General features: G+C 34.4%; 1 protein-coding gene across 12 annotated transcripts in view; it reads right to left on the bottom strand.

The window, feature by feature from the left end:
• RYR3 (ryanodine receptor 3) overlaps nucleotides 1-20,882 on the bottom strand; it is a 217,712-nt gene that overhangs the window by 93,783 nt on the left and 103,047 nt on the right. For all 12 annotated transcript variants that reach the window (XM_061380161.1, XM_061380166.1, XM_061380162.1 and 9 more), the window contains exons 30-40: nucleotides 20,217-20,253; nucleotides 19,682-19,842; nucleotides 18,967-19,132; nucleotides 16,066-16,152; nucleotides 15,482-15,708; nucleotides 13,822-14,623; nucleotides 13,110-13,310; nucleotides 12,450-12,552; nucleotides 9,533-9,670; nucleotides 3,936-4,209; nucleotides 2,657-2,771 (exon numbers count right to left, since the gene is read on the bottom strand). In XM_061380161.1, the coding sequence (XP_061236145.1) occupies nucleotides 2,657-2,771; nucleotides 3,936-4,209; nucleotides 9,533-9,670; nucleotides 12,450-12,552; nucleotides 13,110-13,310; nucleotides 13,822-14,623; nucleotides 15,482-15,708; nucleotides 16,066-16,152; nucleotides 18,967-19,132; nucleotides 19,682-19,842; nucleotides 20,217-20,253 (2,311 nt within the window). The remainder of the gene's footprint in view (nucleotides 1-2,656; nucleotides 2,772-3,935; nucleotides 4,210-9,532; nucleotides 9,671-12,449; nucleotides 12,553-13,109; nucleotides 13,311-13,821; nucleotides 14,624-15,481; nucleotides 15,709-16,065; nucleotides 16,153-18,966; nucleotides 19,133-19,681; nucleotides 19,843-20,216; nucleotides 20,254-20,882) is intronic.

Raw genomic sequence — 20,882 nt, 5'->3', positions numbered from 1 at the left:
GCATCTGGGAAGAAAACTTATGTCATTCTCACGTATTACTGAAATGAGCTGAAAGAACAAGATAAAAAATTATGGGACAGATTTTTAGTGCTTGTTTGAAGGTTTTTCTATCTGATTTATTTAATTTACCATTAAATAGGATTTTTTAAAAAGTGTCAAATTCAGTTGCAGATCTATGTCCTAAGGATACTTATAAAATCAATAAGAAAATGCATTACCATCAAGGAGAAATTTTTTTGAATAATCTGTCTGTGACCCTTCAGGCACAAGCAGGAATATATTCTATATAATATATATACATATTCTATATAATATATATACATATTCTACAATATGCAAGGTGATATCTGAGCATTTTAATCACAATATCACGGTTGGTTTTAATTTTCTTCTTCCTATGACATCCTGCCTCCTTCACTTCATATCTTTCAAATTGCTTATAACTTTATTATAACAAAGTGTAGTAAATGCTCACTTCATTATCAACACAACTCTAACTCATTCTGAGAAGTGCAAGCTTTTCACTTATGAGACAACAATCTTTACAAAAAAGTAACTACCTAATTAAAAGCTATATGGTATTATCTTTTCAATACATCAGGTGCACTACTAACTTTCAGAGACTTGGTTAAATTCTGGGGTTTTTTGGGACAGTTTTCTTGCTAATATATGCAGCTCATTTGTCTATTTCAGTCATGAGGGAACTACTATGTACAAGCAGCATTAAATATTATTTCTGTTCTTAAATATAGGGTAGATGAGATTTACTGAAAAAAAATAAAAATAAATCATTCATTCATGAAAACATTTAACAAAGTTTTGACACCCCCCCTAAATTTACGGGGATTTTCACAGAATGTATGAAATAATTTGTTTAGAAAATTACAGTAACAGCAACTCTGTTAAAAATTGTCATTTTAGAAATTCATCAGGAATACATAATTCTAAAAACTTTCAATCAGTAAGAAACAATTTTTAAGTAAAATGATTGAATTCTGACAGCCAAAAAGGGTATTGTTCAGGATTCTCTGAAAATGGATGAACAACCAACATCAGAAATCAACATGACATTGAGATTCCAGAATTACAAGATCTAAAGACAGTCTTAAAATAACTATTTTAGTCTTGAAAATAACATACCAAACCCTAACTATTATGGAAACGCTCAAAGCTGATCCAGTTATTTTCTGGGATATACACTTCACCATTAAGCGCCTTTTCAGGATTTTGTAAGCCTGCAGTAGCAAAATACTCCTAAAGTAGTGCGATACCTTCAGCCACATCATCATACTCCACTGATCTTCTCACCTGTTTCTGAATCATTTATTAATAGCACAGCTGGAAAGAAGCCAAATATGTTTTCTTCAGTTTGAACTGCCAAGTTTTTACCTTCCTACCATTCATTCAGAGAAGTATGAGCTGTAACACTCTTACCACATCTCTCAATACAGTCTCATAATAAAATCACTTAATTCAAGAAGCTGGTGATCTAGCTTAAATATCTGTGGCCACAACCTAGGAAAATGGCCAATCCCTAAAATCAGAGACTACATTGCAAGTTGCTCATTCCATGTCTTGAAACTATAACATTGTACAGAAAGAAATGTCAGTCAAACTGGAAAGAGAAAAAAAAAAAGGAAATATAGAACAATCTAGCTGTGAGGACCTTGCCTGAGAGCAGGAAGAACAGTGTTCTAGTTGCTGATGCCATGGCTACGCTTCAACTGTATATAAGCGACTCACTGGGCATGAGTACATAAAATCATAGCTGACAAGGAATGCTCCATTTCCAGCCCTACTCCTTTTTATTCAGAACACCTTACCTGGCAGAGTGAAAGATCTGCAGCATGCACAAACATGTACCTGTGTTACAAAAATTTTGTATGAAAAATATTTTTTAACATTTAAATATTTACTCAAAGGCAGTGTGGGGTTGTTGTTTTGGCTGTGTTCTTTTTGTCAACTTTTACTATATGTACATGTTGTAGCAAAACTGAGGGTTGTAACACCTATAAATTAGCAAAATATTAATCATCTAATAATTAATTGTAACTTGGCTTGGACTCACATATGAGCGCATTATGACAGAATAACCAAACCCTGTATATGAAGACTTTGTAACACTGTGATGGTATAGCCAGACACAATGTGTAACTATTTTACAGAAGTATATGTGCTATGTGACCAAGGAGGCAAAAAAGTAGGGGTGGAAATGCACATAGAAGGCGCTCAAATAATGAAAAGTTGCCAGAGACAAGATAAGCACAAGAGAGTAAAATAAGCTCAAAATATTTCCAAAATTGAGCTGGTGTTAGTCTCTTATTATAGTTTATTGGTAATAACACCCCATAAATGCAGCTAACATATACATTTAATATAAAATAAGAACAAAATCTTTTAAAGTCCTATTAAAAGACAAATGAAACACCTATAACCTCTCACTCACTTTAAAAAAATTAAGTCCTAGAATGCTGGGCTTTTCCCTCTAGTACTATAAAAACTGTTCTACCTTTAACATTATCATTTCAATTAGGGTAGACAAAACCTATCTTACATGAGAAAGGTATATTTTTGTTTGAATGCTTTTTAAACATCCTAATATATTTTTAGAAAGGTTCAAAATGCAAAATGCACAATAAAATTATGGTGGAATTACCTGAGATTTATCTCCTCCAAGCACATTCACCATCACATCCATAACAGTCTCATGCATGCCCAAGACTCTCATTAAGTTAGGATGCTGATAAAACACCTTGTTGTTCATTATATCCCTAAAATGAAAGAAAAGGCAACCATGTGTTTTAAGAAACTCCATTTTAATTTAAATCAATGGTGCATTATTAGAGATGTCAGAAATATGCATTCACTGTAGTAACATCATTTTAAATTCTTAGATTTCAGCATAATACAAGAACACGTAACAACTAAATGCTTCATATTTCAATATGCTGTCATTTCACTAAGAATCTAAACTTTTAAATTATTTCAAAAAGGCATTTCTTCATCTTTAAATTACTCTTACCATCTGTTCTGTTTAAAGAAAAAATATATTCTATGATGATCTAAGTGGAAAAGAATATATTCTGTTGTTTTAGGTAGAATGGGGATCAAGAAATCTGAATCTAATGTTGCCTGTACAGTAACATCCCTTAATTAATGTTTTTTTAGTTCACAACATACAAGACAACAGACAGACTTAATATTCAAGGTTATCTGTTAAATGTGCTTCATCAATATTTCCAGAATTAAGACCATCTGTCAGAAGATATAAAATGGCATACAGTCCTCTTAAATAGGAATATTTTAACATTTTCACTATGCCCACCCTCCTCATGTTCTAGAATTTGCTGCATTTCATAATCCAGAAAACATTTCATGTGTTTCAATAGGGAATCCAGTCATTTCTACCATTTTAGGTCAACCTGAAAAACAAATGGCATATAACAGACATCTTGCCTGCTTTACAGAAGTACAGAAAGTTGGGAATTGAAGATGACTCTCAACACAGCACCTCCAGGAAGGTGGCTAACACACATGCTGAGTTTAGACAAAACCTACTCTTTATCCTCCCTGGAATTCTCAACAGCTTTAAAAACCCAGCATCAGGGACAAATAAAGTAATACAGTCACATACTAACTAATGACTTATTAACCATTACTTGCTGAATTCAACTGATTAGTTTTCAGAATTTCTATAAAAACAAAAGTATTTTTATGGTGAAACATTAAGAATAATGGAGATTCCTTACAACCATTGTAAAGGACAGAAACTGATCAATTGGAGCCATCTTGGAAATACCTGTGAAAATGAAAATTTCTGGTACATATCTGCATTTTAATAGCGCAGTAATTTTCATCCAGGATCTAAAATGAAAGCATTTACTAACAGAACAAAAACTTTACACAAATTTAGAAAAAAAAAGCAAATTCCATACCCTAATCCATTAATCATTAGCAATTCTTCCTCTTTTCCCATCCTGACACTGAGAAGTGAACGAATCTGGCCCAGTGCTGCAAGCAGATTAATGGTATCCTTCACAGAGACAGCACTAATAGTATACGCTTTCCTCAGAGCTTGCAGTAGCTCACCAATGCTGTCATATTGTCTACGAAGGAGGGTGTACATAATCCGAACTAATTCTGGATCTTGAATTTGATCTTCCTGGGACCAGCGCACCATAGTCTGGGATATGAGTTCTTTCAGTGTAGCTAGAAGAATAAAATACATAAAATGTTACTATCTATTACCACAACAAAAAAGGTCTTGTAAAATGTATTGTAAAATATCAGATGATCAGGGGATTGGAGCACCTCCCCTATGAAGATAGGCTGAGAAATTTGGGGCTGTTCAGCCTGGAGAAGAGAAGGCTGCATGGAGACCTCATAGCAGCCTTCCAGTATCTGAAGGGGTTCTATAAGGATGCTGGGGAAGGACTCTTCATAAGGGACTCTAGTGATAGGACAACGGGTAACGGGTTAAAACTTAAACAGGGGAAGTTTAGATTGGATATAAGGAAGAAATTCTTTCCTGTTAGGGTGGTGAGGCAGTGGAACGGGTTGCCCAGGGAAGTTGTGGATGCTCCATCCCTGGCAGTGTTCAAGGCCAGGTTGGACAGAGCCTTGGGTGAGATGATTTAGTGCGAGGTGTCCCTGCCCATGGCAGGGGGGCTAGAACCAGATGATCTTAAGGTCCTTTCCAACCCTAACTATTCTATGATTCTATGAGGCAGTTGTAAGAAAGCAAGAGAACACAAGCAGACTGTGCAGGGTTTTTCAACTGGAAAATTAATTTTTAGATCTTCCAAGGTAAGTGTGATCCTTGAGAGCTGGAAAATAAGAAACATCTACTTAGCATTCAAGTCAATACCAACACTTGGCAATAAAGACTTCTTAGTTGATCATGACTTTAAGAATCATCCTTGTAAGTTAAATGCTATATTTAACCTTTTAATTTATCCTTCATTTCTACATTAAGATTTATAAAATAACACTACATGCAGCACAAACATCTGTTCATTAGGAAAGACAGAAACATAATTTTATAATGCTAAAGAAATATCATGTTTTTGATGATCATCAGCCTAGGTTTGGAATACAGAAATTGCTAATTAAGTTTTCAGTAAACAGTTTATTGGCTAAGGATGAGTTCAGTTACCCCAGAAATATTCATGAATGTGAGCTCAGCTTGCCAATCAGTTTTGTTAGGGTGAGGAGGAAATAAAAATCTGTTCTAAACTTATAAAACTGCCAGCAAGGAGGATGAGATAGCCTTTTTAAACCAAATATCCAATTAAGGGCCTAGCCAGGGTGATTTGAGCAGCTTTTGCTCCTTACTCACTTGCTGAATATTGAGCTATTTTGCTGTTCAAACAAAGGATCTACACTGTCTTCGAAAATATGATTTACCTGGAAGTATCTCAGAATTGTATGATGATGCAAATGCATTAAGGAGTAGCGTTAGTGCCAGCAGATTAACTTGTAACAGAAGCTAGGAGAAATCTGAATACTGGGCATGGTGATCAATAACCAGCTAAAATAGTTGCTAATAAATAGTTGCTAATTTTAACAAGTTTTAACAAGAAATTGCAGTGCTTTTTTGTTGTTGGTGGTTTATTGTTGTTTTTTTTTTGGGGGGGGGGGCTTGGGGGGGTTGTTTATTCGTTTTTAACTACCAATTCATCATTAGCACTAGTGTAAATTCCTTTCCTAAGATAAAAGTCCATTTTAATAAATATGAACTCATGCTTAGAGGAAAGGAAGGTTACCTTGTAGAAAATAGTTCCTTCCTACAGATATTCGCAGCCTGAGTATGTATAACCAGATGATCGAGGCCAGAGACTTTCGTCTTGGCAATAAATACATATCATGCACACCACCACCCCTCTTCATGGATATAAGAGGATGGAGGTACCTCAGGCATACATTGCCTTTCACTCTCTGAATTCCAGAATTCCTGGGGGTAAAGTGGAACTGCACATATGCACTACATATCACAGTCTCCAGCTACGGTCAAGAATAGAATAGAATACATAATTTTTCATTGCTCTTTGAATGACTTCATCCATATGCGTATTTGTACTACTTCATTTCAAGGAGAAAGCACTCCAAGGAGAAGCCCAAGCCAGAAAACTTATCTGAAATTTCTAGAAAAACAGACATGTTGAAACTTGTCCAACCTGCATTTCTTGTGACCCAAAGCTTCAGGATATGAAATATGTAAAATGCTCTGTTCCAAGGACCAAACATCGTGTGCCCCAAGGGGTTAGGAGTGAATGTTTCCTGACTCATGACAACAGAACCCACATGAAGCCTTAGAGAAGAAATGATACTACCCAGATACAGAGTAGATCCTACTGCCATTAAAGCAAAATCAGATGTTAACAGATGAGTCACAGGGGAATAAAACCCTTTTTCATGCAGCACATGAGATTGTTATAAGACTTGATGTATTTAAAAATTAATATCAAGCTTAACAGACCAAAATATGCTTTCAGGGCAGGACAAACCCTCTCTGGTGCTCTACAGAACAAATAGATCATGTAAGAAATGCCCTGAATCGTAATATAGCATTAGTGTCTAATCTCACACAACTCTTGATGAAATGATCAAATCTGAAATAAGATTAACTGCTTTGGACCTGTACAAGGTTTGTTTTGCTACTAGCCTTTCCCTGCTGGTAAGAGAACCAGTAAATAATTTATTGGAGAAAGTAGAGCCAAAATAGCAACATACATTCAAAATGCAACATGAAATATTGCAGAGATGAAATAATAATGACAAATTGCTACTCAACCGAAGAAGACACAACTTGAGATAACTTCCATTTACAAACAAGGTCTAATTTGCTCTCAAGCAGCAAAGGGGTTGAACGAACCTCTATAAAAAACACTATATATAAGTATCTGTAACATTTTTATTTCAATGCTTCCTTAGTGTATCTTCAAGACACCAGTAATACGTGCAGTTATGTATTTTCACCTTTCATTGCAAAAATGACTACATGCACTTATCAAATACTTAATGCATGTGCATTATTTCTTAAATCGGTTAAGCAACTAAATAATATTCTTCAAAGCATTATGAAGAAATGACCAGGTGCTATATATGACATCCTTCTGTGGTTATGAGCATGCCTGGTTTCTCTAAAAATCCAGCATTTCAGAGAACCAAAAATAGTTCACGTACAGTATAACATTCATTATAAGCTCTGGTAGTACTTACAAGTTAAAACTGATTGAATGCAGTAAAAAAAAAAAAAAAAAAGGAAAGGAGAATTTATTTTATTTCCTCTGGATAAAGGTATATAACAAAACATATTATAGCCTGTAAGTGTTCAAATACTTGTTGGATAATGTTTTTAAATATGGTTGTAGGAATATGAAGAAAACATGCTGAAACAAATTCTCAGTCTTCTGCTTACTTTACACCATTAGGCATGGTAAAGTAGTAAGAAGACGTGAAATATCACAAGCACATTTGCATATAAGCAAATGTAACTTTAATTTACTCTTCTACAGAAAATACAAACTTTCCATCTATTTGTATTACAAAAACTGACTTACAGTGTGAAGTTTATCCATCATTCCTCTGTGTGCAGAGGATTCATACATCTGTTTCTTGCAACAATTAACTTTAATTCAAAAGTAACACTTTCGTTGATTAACACTTGTCAAACTTTGCACAGCTTTATCTTAATACAATATACAAAATGGATATACATGTTATCAGATGATACATACATTATATAAATCAAACCCAACAAACTGCCAGTGCCTTGCGATATGGAGTGTCAGGCTTTTTTAAGCAGAAAGCTCATCAATCTATTTGCTCAGCATCAACCAAGACAGAGCTTGGACTGTTTGGTCTAAAGAAAAGAAGGCTCAGGGGCAATCTTGTCAATCTATATAAATACCTGAATGGAAGGTATAAAGAAAACAGGGACAGTCTCTTTTCAGAGTTCAGTGACAGGACAAGAGGCAATGGGCACACTCTGAAACACAGGACAGTCCAGCTGAACAAAAGGAATGTTTTTGCTGTGAGGGTGACTAAGCACTGGCACACACTGACCATCGGTAGTGGACTCTCCACTCTTGGAGATACTCAAAAGTTGTGTGGACATGGTCCTATATAACCTGTTCTAGGTGGCCCTGCTTGAGCAGGCAGACTGGACCGCATGACCTCTAGAGGTTCCTTCCAGCCTCAGCCATTTAGCCATTACGTGATTCTATAAATCACTGCCTCAGGGCAGTACAGATCTGAAAACAAAGGAATAGCAACATTCTATCAGCTTACTCTTAAACACTATTAAACTAATTAATGTTAAATAAATTCTTGTATTGTTTCAACAGTTGTTCTCAGTTCTCTGCTGTGTTTACTCAGCTGTGCAAGGTGGAAGGACTGTTTTCACTGATGTAAAATACATTATCCCATGTATATCCTGTTTTTAGTTTTATGGATTAAATTGCCTCTCATCTCATTATTTTCAAAACATATACACAAACTTCTCAAATGTTTTGAGTGACGTATTTCTACTTTAAAGACATGTTAGTATTACTCAGCAAACATGGTGATATTCCAGTCCTCTTCCCCTATAATATTCTGCTGCAGAAAGGCACATTAAAAAAAAAAATGATGATAAATTGAGTCTCCTTATGTATATTTAGGCAGCAGGAAAGCTCACTGTGAAGGGATATGAAATTTATAAACTATAGTGAAAAGTTTTCAAGCAGACTGATGACATCTAATCAGTATTTTTCTCTGCCCTTTAGAGACACATCTGAAAGATTTATAAAATCAAAGAGCAGAATAAAGAATGTCAATACTGAATTCTGGAAAATTCTGTTAAGCATTTAGGAATACAGAATTTGTACTTTGTGAAAATAAATATATTACTTCCTTGTTTAATTAGTGAAAGAGATTGAATATTTCATTAAATTCAGAAAGGATATGGTATGGAATATATATGTACACGTATGTGATGCCTGAGATAAATCAGAACAAGTTATTAGTTTTAATGAATGCATATAGTCACCATTATCATACATGAAAGCCATCCCTTTTAATACAAAAAACACAGAACTGTAAAACCATTTTGTCACAAATATCTTGGTACTGGGATGCATAAAGCTTCTCATGCAGCAAAGAAAAATGAAATGGGGCTAAAGCTGTAAAGAAGAAAGTTTTGTATTTAGAAAAAAACAAACCATATAAATGGAAACTTCTCAAGTTCAGAATGGTTGAGTCTATATTACTGTGCCATAAATAACTTTTTGCATTTCTTTGTAAAGAATATGCAAATTTTCAACCCCAGAGTTAATGATCTGGATCCAAAATCTTCCACCAATTTTAACTTCTTTGTAACAATTGGATCTATGTTCAGTATGTAGGATGATTGCTCTAAGAGGCAGAAGGAACTTAAGCAGTTGGTCTCCTTCAGTCTGCTATGAAGTTTCACCAGAAAATACACTCTTGTTGACAGAGTACATCTTTAACACTTGCATCACGGAAGTATTTATGTTGAAAGAAAACTTACTAGGATATTTCTCTTCTTCTTCCTTAGGTTCTACTTTTTCTGCTTTTGGTGGACCTTTGATTTTGTACATTAAAGAACGGAGTTTTCCAGTAAAGGAGGAATCTTCTTCTTCCTCTTCCTCCTCTTCTAGTGGTATACCTTAGCAGATAATAAAACTGTTTAGAAACAAAACTAAACCTTTGAAGATTAACTCCTTCAATATTTAACCAATACTAAATATCTACAGGAAAATTTTTTTGACCAGCAAATTTCTACAGAAAAAATGTCTATAGTAATGCCAGTAGCTTTAAGATGTTAGCTACAGTAGCGCACCTCAAATTATGCTTATTTTAGTACACATACTTCTTACATACAGACTTGTAGTATTTTTTCTAGTATTATGACCAGAGAGGTGGTTTGTTTTGTTTTGTTTTGTTTTTTCTAGGATTCTAGTATGGCAACTAATTTGGATTCAAGCCATATTTGATGAAACATGTGATCCTTGATTTCATATTGCAGAATGTAAGCTAAAAAACTGCATGGCTGTATCTCACAAAATAGTACATTTTTTCAGTTGAGATATTTAGCAGTCATAAACAAATATATTAACTGGATTTAAAACTGTAAGAAGGGAGATGTTCAGAGACTGTACCAGTGATATGTTATTCATGAAAATGTAAATGATGAGATGGGATGTTAGTTTACATTTAATACAGTTCAGTTCACTACATTGCTTCACAACCATTTAAAGCATTTTCAGATTTTTCACACCTTTTAGTGATGATCAGATACCATGTGTGTTATGTGCAAAAGTACAGAACATGTAAGTAGGGTCTCTTCAGAACAGAGCTAATTGTGCTGTGCTAAGAAGCAAGCTTTTGCTATTTGGCTGACGGTCAAAGTGAAACTGAAAAAAGGAAAAGATTTCCAGACAGAATACTGAAGAGATACAAGCTGGAGCAGATGGAAAATTATAAATTGCAGAGGCTAAAACTGGAATTTTAAAAAAAGCTAAGAAAGGAAAATAAATAATGTAGTTGGAGAAACTTTGCCACTGGCAGCTACCAAGAGGAAAGAGCTAAAGTTATGACTAGGAGTGACTGACTAGGAAGAAGAAAATTCAGAGGGAAAGAATGAGTGAATTAGAAACTGAAATTGAAGACTACATATGTAATTTAAGGAATTGGAAAAGTGAGACTGGCTGGACAAAATAAAATAAAGTAAGAACAGGAAATATAGCCTATGAGAGGAAAGAGAAAGCAGACAAGGATGTTACAGAAAGCAAGATCATACCTGGCATTGGAAAAAAAAGCTAGGACCTAGAAGCAAGAGAGACAGCAAGGGGGAGAACTTTTAAGAGGCTGAAATGGCCAATGATGAGGTAAGACAGTGTTGAATTGGAGGAGATGGGGTCTGTGACTGCTCCGTATTGTTTATTATTCATTCTGCATTCTCTCAGAGTTGCAATTCATTCAGAAGCTGACCGTCTCATGTTGCTATTGGCTAATTGCTTAATTCAAGTGGCAGAGGTCTGTGCACTGGAACAGATGGTTCCAACCCAGATAAATGTCAATTTGATATTATGCAATGAAATCTGTTGAAAATTTGTTTTGTTTACAACTAAGAAATTACACACAAAAATTATGATAAAGGACTACCATTTGCTGGCAAAATTAACCACTCACAGTTAGGACATCCTAGGATTAAGGCTGCCTGAGTAATTTTAATTCAGGCTATTTGCTTATATTCATTATGAAGCATCCTTTAATTACTTGATTGCATACATATTTTTCCACTTAGACCACCAAGAATGCTTAGTATTAAAAAGATGATTAAATATTCCAAGCACAACTCCTATTCACTTTAACTGCAGCTGTGATCACTTAGTACTGATTTTCAGGACTATGTCAGGACACAGCTAATGAGGAGCATTTATCCACAGTGGCCACCAGTAATAAAACTGTACAACATAATGAATAGGAATTTGTTTAGAATCCAGAGGATGGCTAACTATTTTAATCATGAGACTGTTCTTTCTCTATCTTCAATCCTTTCTCTTATTCAGCATACACATTTATAATGCAGTAAACAATAATAAAAGTACACCACTAAAAAGACAAAAAAAACCTCACCACCACTATCAGTAGAGAAGATGAAGAGTGATAAGGAGCTAAGCCAAATCAATAATAGCAGCAACAAGATTTCAAGGTAAAATAAATACATTTTAGAGTTACAACATTTCCAAGCAAGCTGAAGGTTTTCTATAATCTTCATCCTGGAGTCTCAGAGAACTCGCTAATGCCAAATAGGCAATATATTTGAAAAACAGAGGTCAGATCAAATGTTAAGTCACTGAACAATGGAGATGATGATATCTTTCTTAATTAAAATGGGGAGAAAGAGGAGTACATACAACAATGTTAACTATTCACTTTAATGCACGGAATAAAAATGCTGAAATGAAAAAAAGTTATTGGTGAGCACCTGAAGCAAGGATGAATAACAGTCAACACAGGATTGTCATCACCAAATTATGTTAAAACAACTAAATTACCATCTTTAACATAGCTAACCTTACTGATACAAATCTTGATTTTAAGAACTTATGATACTTGCTCACACAACCCAGATACTCACTGACCCACTGAACCACGCCCAGAAACCCATCCTTGGCTGAAGCTAAGGTTAAGGAAAGTTAAAAACTTCCTTAAGGAAGTTTAAAAACTGGCTTATAAAATCAAAGCTGGATAGCTGCTGGAGATTCTAATAGGGTACTCAGAAATAGTAGCATAAGATGATAGCAGAACCCTTAACAATACAAGCATAAGACGATATCGGAAGCACCATGAACCCAAACACAAACCACAAGCTGTTAATTACAGGTCACTAAAAGAATGCAGTTGCATGAACTGGATAAAGCAAAAAGCTTGCTACTCACCACAGTGACTTAGAAGATCATCATGAAATTCATATAACTCATCCCGGATCTCCTCTGGACAGGGACAATCCTCTCCCAGTTGAAAATTCAGCAACATATTAATCTTTAAAGGAATTAAAACATACTTAAAACACTGAGATGGCCTAAGACATATTCTAATATGTAGCCATACCTTACCTATTTATGATCAATTTTATAGTTAAATTGAAATAAAGCACAGCTTTCTAACACAGACTAAAGGAAATACTAAAGCAATGGTACTTGGTAAGCTTTAACATCAAAATACAGTTACACTTAATAATAAAGCTATTTCCTGGAGGTAGAAAAGACTATTCTCATCATACAGATGTCAGCACAACACCTACTTTGTGCTAACCTTTAGCAACCGAATTTATCAAATTATCGTTTTGCAGAACTGAATGTATATCAGCTCCTCAGCACTGGGCAGTAATACTGCCGGGAAATCCTAAGTCATCTTAGAGCTTGAATTCTGGAGTATAGGTATAAGCATTCTGACATTCAGTATTTTGGGGCATCTTAATAAATTTACTTCACAATCAATTTTGGTTCCCTAGCAGTTCCAATGGTAGCTCAGAAGTCAGAACTATCATCACAAGGAATTTTCTTTAATCTTTAGCTTAACCATTTGTTTAATATTACCTGTTCTTGAGGAGGAGACCGAAATTCTTTAGTTTTCTTGGCAGTCAAAGCAGCAGACATGTTCAAGGCTTGCATGAGTTCATTGTACCTGAATTTTTGATTATATTGCAATTTTGATACATAACGGTCTGCAAATGATACAATTGCTTCCACTCTGTGTTGTAGCTCACAGTCACAGAAATAATTGAGCAAATGACACATCTAGGATAGAAAAAACAGACTTAAGTTCAACAGTTTAACAAACTCTAATTGAAGAAGAACTGCAGTGGATAATATACACTGCAACAGACTTCAAAAATGACGACTTTTTTTCCCCATTTTTTTTTAACACTGTAAAGGTGACAAATTTATGCAGTTTTTTTTATCTGATCAGTAATGCTATATAGCATTCAGTCTTTCACTCCAAAACACGTATAATTCACAGAATCATAGAATATTTAGGGCTGGAAGGGTCCATTAATGATCCCCTGGTCCAACCCTCCCTCTTTTAAAATACACCTACAAAATAAGTATTTGCATATCTATTTTGAGTGTAGATACATATAGAAAGAACTGCATTGACAGAAAAATTCGTTATTAATGTTAGGTAACAAGTCAAAGAGGAATAAAAATCTTCAGGTTTCAAATTTAACAAACTATAGTACAGACAGAAAGCACTACCTTTCTTTCATCAACAGTAGAACATTTGTGATACATTTAATTAAATGGTCACCTGAAGCTTAACAGATTCTGGCAATCTTGTCTGCAATAAGCCCTTCATGGGAGCTTTTGTTTCTTTCATTGCTTTCTCCCCAGCTTCTACAGCTTTTTCTTCAACTTGTGTAACTTCTTCCTTCTCTGTCCTCTCTTCTGTTTGTTCCTTGTGATCTCCAAATACAGTGGGATCAATAAGGAGCAGTACCTGCTTCACATCATCATCATCAAAAACACCCATTATGAGCAACGTTGCTATCAGTTTAAGGACAGGAACGAACTGGAATGCAACCTGTCCTCCAACAGGATCTCGTATATGAGTACCACTACATTGTACTGCCTCTGTTAGCATACTTATGGCCTTGGATTTGAGTGTATCAAGCGGTATCTCTGGGCTGGATGTCTGACGTTCTTCAGTGGTCACAATAAAGCATGGAGTAGAAAAATTAAAGCTTGGTTTCAGACAAGTGCTAAGTCCCACTCCAGGTAATCCGTGTTTCTTTGTTTCATCAGGATATAATTTAATAGTTCGAGTTTCATCTGTAACTGGAATGATAAATTCATTGTTCATCATAAGCTTGGCTTGCTTTGCGTACTCCAAATGAATACTAATTAGCAAGTCATAGAATCCAGAACGTAGGAGTCCAGGTAAGTATTGATTATCTATTGTATAAAACAGCTGAGATATGTCCACATGGCTACAAAGTGCATAAGCAACTCTAGTGTTACCTAGAGCACTAACTGAACAATAGAGTTTTAAAGTATGGTAGTGAAACATCATCAAATCTTCTTGTTCGCATAGTTCCAAAATATCAACACATCTGTTATGAAATAAAGAAACAGAACACCAGTCAATTCCATTAATAACAGTTTTGTAAAAGAAAAGTTTTATAACGTCTGCACATTTTGGTCAGTTCCACTTTAAACCATTAAAGTTGATACCGACAATCTTAACGTGCATCATTAAACCACAGTAAATGGTGGAAATAATTTGATGAGATTATCTACAATTAGTGTTCTATAGAAAAAGAAAAGAAAAATGTAAGACAGAGAAGCTTCTTTGGAAGCTATGGTAAATTAGGGCCTGGTTTTGTACCAAATATTTGTAAATAGTTGATGAAAGTATAGCAGATAAATTACCTTTCTGCCATGATTTTGCTTATACTTTATTTGTCACTGGTTACAATATTTGATATTTAGATACATTTTTATTATCCTCAGTCTGAGGATAAAACCTAATGAAAGTCTAAGAAAGTCAGGATCTTGTCAATAAGAACATAAAAACTTAGTTCATGTTAATTCAGAGAAGATGAAACAGGAACAGATTACATGTTTTTATTACAGAAAAAATAAACAGCAAAGCTGTACTCGCATGTTCTTTTTATTGGGGGGGGGGTTCAAGCTGAGAAAATCTGTATGTTTAAAAACCTAGAGGTTTAAAATATTATTTTATAAGGTAAATAAAATCAGTCATTTTGTATATGCAAACGTTATCACATGGCATTAGAGTTATTCAGTCTCCTGTATGTACTTGAATTTCACAAATAGGATATTACAGCAGATAAATGTTCATCAGCTCCAGCATAAATACTCTCCAAGGCAGGCTTAACTAACACCCAGATATCAGCTTTCAATACATTTGGTCCACATCAAGTCACTGTAGCTTCTTCCTAATGTACCTGTTTTCTTCTGGGATATGTAGTGCCATCATCTGCAAAGGTTCCAGACACTGTACAACCCACCCATGACGTTCACTGACACGCTCAGTTTCTACTTTTAGAAAGCTGTTTGGCATCCTGCTCCATAAAACAGGTGTAATTGTTTGCACGTCAAGACGAGGGGGACACTGAGGAACAGGATTTCTTTCTTCACTTTTAAAAATTGCTGCTGATAAAGGCATGGTATTCTGAAACAAACAAGTGTATTAAAATCATTTTCATACATCTGATCATGAATAAACCTATAATACCCAAAGAAAGTATAATTTAGTGATAGCAAAGAACTCATAGAAATATGTTATTGTAATAATCCGTTAAAAACCTGACATTTACAACATTCTCCCCAAATAGCATTAGTTTGACAAATGCAGTTTAGATTTGTTGAGCAATTAATTTCATATAATAATTACATTTATGCAAGTAAATGTAGAAGTCAAATTAAAAGTCACACCTTTGATCTAACCTTCCTAAACAAATTCAACTGAACAGGAATTTCTGTGGAAATAAACATTAAAAAAAGCACCTTCATAGAAAATATTTTGTACCTTTAATTTACCAAGTTCAAACTGAATCAAGTTAGTGCTTGTGGGCTGTACAAAAGTTGCTGGAAAAAGCTTTGTGTTTGGTTCAACCTAAAAGAGAAATGAGATTAAAAAATTTAAGAAATTAAAAAAAGCAACAAGAATCTCCTCCCAGAATGTTATGAGATATATAATACTACACAGCTTACACTTCAGCATCAAGTAACTGCAGACATTGTATTAAAGTGTTGATTACCATCTACTGTATTAGCATCTGATTAGCATCTACCTGATTAGCATCTACCTGCTCACCTCTAATATAGTAAACCGTTTGCTGAATTATCTTGCATTTAATTATCTTTACAGGCTCACCTAACTTTCAGGCACATGTGCCTACTGCTTTATGTGCTCTCAACACTGATTCTAACTCTAGAGAAGCTCCTTAAAAATCTAGCCACTTTACAGCTACATCCTTTGACTCTTTTATAGAAAAAGCACCCTCAACATGGCCTGAGAGTAGAATACAGCTTTTCAGACCAACACACATTATTTAGATGATTTTTTTTTTACATTTTATGCTGGACAAAATATTTCACTCCCCAAAAAATGTAATAAAAAAAAAATAATCTGAAAGATGGAATGAGAAGGGAGTAAGATGAGCGTGAGAGAGCATCATTTGGTAAGGATAGTGCAAATCTTTACTTCCTATGAAGGTAAGTGAACTTCTGATCCATATTCGAAAAGTACAAGCATGCAAATTTTTCAAAGATCTCTTTATTTTCAGGCTCATCATTTGTCTCCAGTCTTGGGAAAATTACAGTGAATCACACTGAATCACTGTGCTGCATTTTGAAGTGTCTGGTCAAGTTTGGGGTTTTTTTGACACCTATTATATCCTGATTTTCCCATAGCTGGACTCAAAGTACATATGAGAGTAGTAATACCAGTTTATTCTGAAGAATTCTCTACAAGATCACCCACCCCCCACTGCCAGGAAAAGAAGAATTAAAAAGATACTTATAAAATGGTATGCTGTGAAAAAGATTTCAATGCTCCAGGGTGGCAAAAAAAAAGGTATATTCTATACAAACAATTCAGGATTTCAGGAGTTCAATTAAATATTTTATTCATATCATTGTGTCTTTTGTGTACTATGCATATACATTCTGCACACTAAGTACAATTACAATACTTGTGCTTTGAAGGAGTGCAACTTCTAACTTTGAGGACAGCAAACTAAAAAGAATTGAAAAATAATAAACAGTCATGAAGAAGAAATAAAAAAATCTGTAACTTTTAGATGAGAAAACAGCTCCAAAATACAATATAACTTAAATGAATATAAAATAAAACCACATACCAAAAAAATATGTATGCAGAATAGGTTTGTGGTTTTTGGGTTTGTTTTTTTTTTTTGTTTGCTTGTTTTTGGTGTTTGGGGTGTATTTTTCAGAGCTTTGACTATCAGGATAGACAAAATAATTTAAGGACAGGTATGTACATTCTAATTTATTTTTTTTACAAGTAATAAAACCCAAACCCAGAAACAAAAGGTATCCTGGACTGAAAGACACTACTAATAAAATGTGGGGTTTATTTCATTAAAGCCTCAAACTACCGAACTGAGACAATGTAAGTCTCAGACTCTGATCAAAGATAGACATTTCCTAGTAATAATAATAGAATTTGTAATTTCTCATCTTGTTTGAAGGTCAGAAAACCATTACTAACTCAGAATAAAACCAAACATCTTGCAAAACAATATTTAGTATCTCCTTTCTGCTACACATACCTTAGCATTGCCCTGACAATTAATGACAAAATCTCAAATATATATACACACACACACACACACACACACACACACACACACTATCTTTCATTTACTTTTCTATTATAGAGGGGTTGAATTTTTTTTCCATATATCACCTTAGTATTCAATAGTTAGATCAAGAACTACACAAAATTTATTGTCCTCAGTATGTTGACCTGTAGGCATTTTAGAATGAAAACAGCATACAAACATTGTCCCTCTACTTCAGTTAAGAAAACAAAAAGGTACAAATGGTTATGAGGTTATAACAATTATCTTTCAGCCTCTACCAGCCAAATATCAGTCGTTTGGTGTACTCTGGGTAAGAGATTAGGTATTTTAAAGATTTTATTTTATGGTAAGAATATTCAAGAAATGCATATGAAAACTACAAAAAAACTATTTTCACTACTCTGAAAAACATAGAAAATATTTAAATTACTTGAAATAATGAAAAGTTGGGAAATATTTCACCCACTCATGTAACACTCCTGTTGCAATATACCATTGAGTCTTTACATGAAGTGTTGTCTATATTTTTTTTCAACAGTTAGTTTTCAATAGAGTTAGTATACAATGTTCCATTAAATGCAGTTAAATAACACTAAGGTTTTATCTGCATTGCAGATTTGTGGGGGGTTGTTGCCCTAGAACTATGAGGGTGACATTTACTGTGACATCAGTGGGACACTGGAACAGGTTGCCCAGAAAAGTTGTGGCTGATCCATCACCGGCAGTGTTCAGGGCCAGGCTGGATGGGGCTTTGAGCAACCTGGTCAAATGGAAAGTGTCCCTGCTCATGGCACAGGGGGTGGAACTCAATAATTTTTAAGGTCCCAACTCAAATCATTCTATGATTCTATGATCTAGTTCTAGTTTTCTGAGCAGATCTACCAATAGTCCTCCCCTGACAGTTGAGACAACTGTAAGAAGTTAGAAAAATGTAGCCTTATAAAAAAGAGAGAGAAAAGGGGGGATAAAACAGGATAAAAAAGTAAAACGTTATTGTCACATAAACCATGCTCAGTTACATTTCTGAACAAGAAAAAAAAAATTGTAACAGCATCAAAATGACCAGCTTAGTAGATAGCTTCCTGAAAATCCGATAATACCTGATAACAAGTGCCAAGCTCTTTTCCATTGGCTGTGAACGACAACATTCCAGTAGCCAGGTCAACAAAGCATCCAATTTCTAAATCAACATTACTGCGACCTGATCTCTGGGAATTGGCAATTACATCTCCTCCCCAAACCATATAGCAATTGTTGCGCTTCACACTGAAAGAACAGCAAGAACAAATCATAGGTCATATTGAATTTGACTAAGTATTCAGTAAAGATGTACTTTTGAATGGAATAGCAGGTAGACATCCTCAAAGGTGCTTGTGCCCCTATTATTTTTATGCTTCCTCATTAACAAACTCCTTTTTTTTAATAATGTAACCATCATGGGTAAGGGATCAGACTATGAGCACTTTTATTTATGTTTCCTTTTTATATTTATGGAACAATTTGACATGCTTACATGTGCTAATAAAAGACACTGAAACAAGTAACAGGTTCATCCACAGTTACCAAATATGTATGTTAAAAGAAAGCAGCAACACAAATCATTATTTCAAACAGAACATTAATAATAAATATACTCATTTTAATGAATCTATGTAAAACACATTCATGTATAAATGAGCAAAGAACACTCCTACTCCATAATCAATTTTCTCATTAGTTTAAATTAGTGTTTAAAACATCATCAAGCTTGTGAATAATTCACTTTTAAACAACTGTAGTAAATACATTCTTAGTAAGTGATAAATAAACCCATACCTTTCATGAACCCTTCCTCTCTCATCACCTAAAGTAACTGTCACTGTACAATTTTTATTTAGGTCAAAATTCTCACTGTAAAAATGATAATCTGGTGTTACCCAGCCAACCCAGACAGAGGATGGGTCTTGGCCAGCAAATATCCGTAGTGAATAAAAATACTGAAAAGAGGAAAAGAACATATTAGTAATGGAAATCTAAATTACTGTATCAAGGAATACTCAAATACTGATTAAAAATATCTTCTATATATCAGAAAAATAATAAAAATTACCTCTTTTTTTAGTAAGTAATTTAAAATGCTTATAAATGAAAAAAAAAAACAAAACAACAAAACTACACTAGTGGTTTAAGACTGTGAGGTTTACGCCACAAGTCATAGAGTTCTGGGAATTTTTATTTATACAAATTGTTATTTCACTGCAAATTATTAAAAAGGCTTCTTTCACCAGATCATTTTCTAATGAACATGTTGCCACAACTAAACCTACTTCATAAAGGAAGAAGAACTAACCATCAAAATGTATTTACTTACTGTAGTAGAAGGAGCAGCAATTTCTTGGCTATGTTTTCTAAAGATAAAGAAACATCAGTAAATTAGTTTTAAAAAAATAGTAGTGGAAAAAGTACTCAATATTAAACTGAGTGTACACATGCTTGCTGGGTACTGACCATGCATTAGTAAATTAAATACACAAAGACTGTACAGGATACAAATATACACCCAACATAACTGATTTCAGTTAAAGTGCAGAGAGATGGTGACAAGAAATTTATATCAATTCACTTCAGATGCAGGCAACATTGGAAGGTGCTGAACTTAGTAGTGCCTGGTAACTTGAAAAATCTGTCCCACCATCTTTTCTTCTTTGCATTAATTAGTCACTTTTCCGGTAACAATGAGCTACTGGAAAATACTGCAGATAAGCATTAATCCAGTGGGCAAAACCTCTTGAGCTGGTTTTCCAGCCTGGCTGAAGAGCTTTACAAGTCCCAGTGATTTTAAAAGGATGGTAACTCCCTAGCAATGAATAACTCTAAACTTTGTGATGTACCTTTTCAGAAAACGGTTCTGTATTATCTACATATAGCATCCTGCAGAGCTCTAAATTTATTAAAACCACCAAGAACAAAAAAAATCTCAGTAACATGCATTCTGTGCTACTGTCTGCTTAGCGCAAAACCAAATATGAAATCCTGA

The sequence above is a fragment of the Neopsephotus bourkii genome, unplaced genomic scaffold (genome assembly GCF_033783945.1).
Source record: "Neopsephotus bourkii isolate Nb327-2 ecotype Australia unplaced genomic scaffold, CSIRO-AGI_Nbou_v1 NB_1792, whole genome shotgun sequence".
In the NCBI taxonomy this organism is placed as follows: Eukaryota; Metazoa; Chordata; class Aves; order Psittaciformes; family Psittacidae; genus Neopsephotus; species Neopsephotus bourkii.
This window is presented reverse-complemented; position numbering and strand designations above follow the sequence as displayed.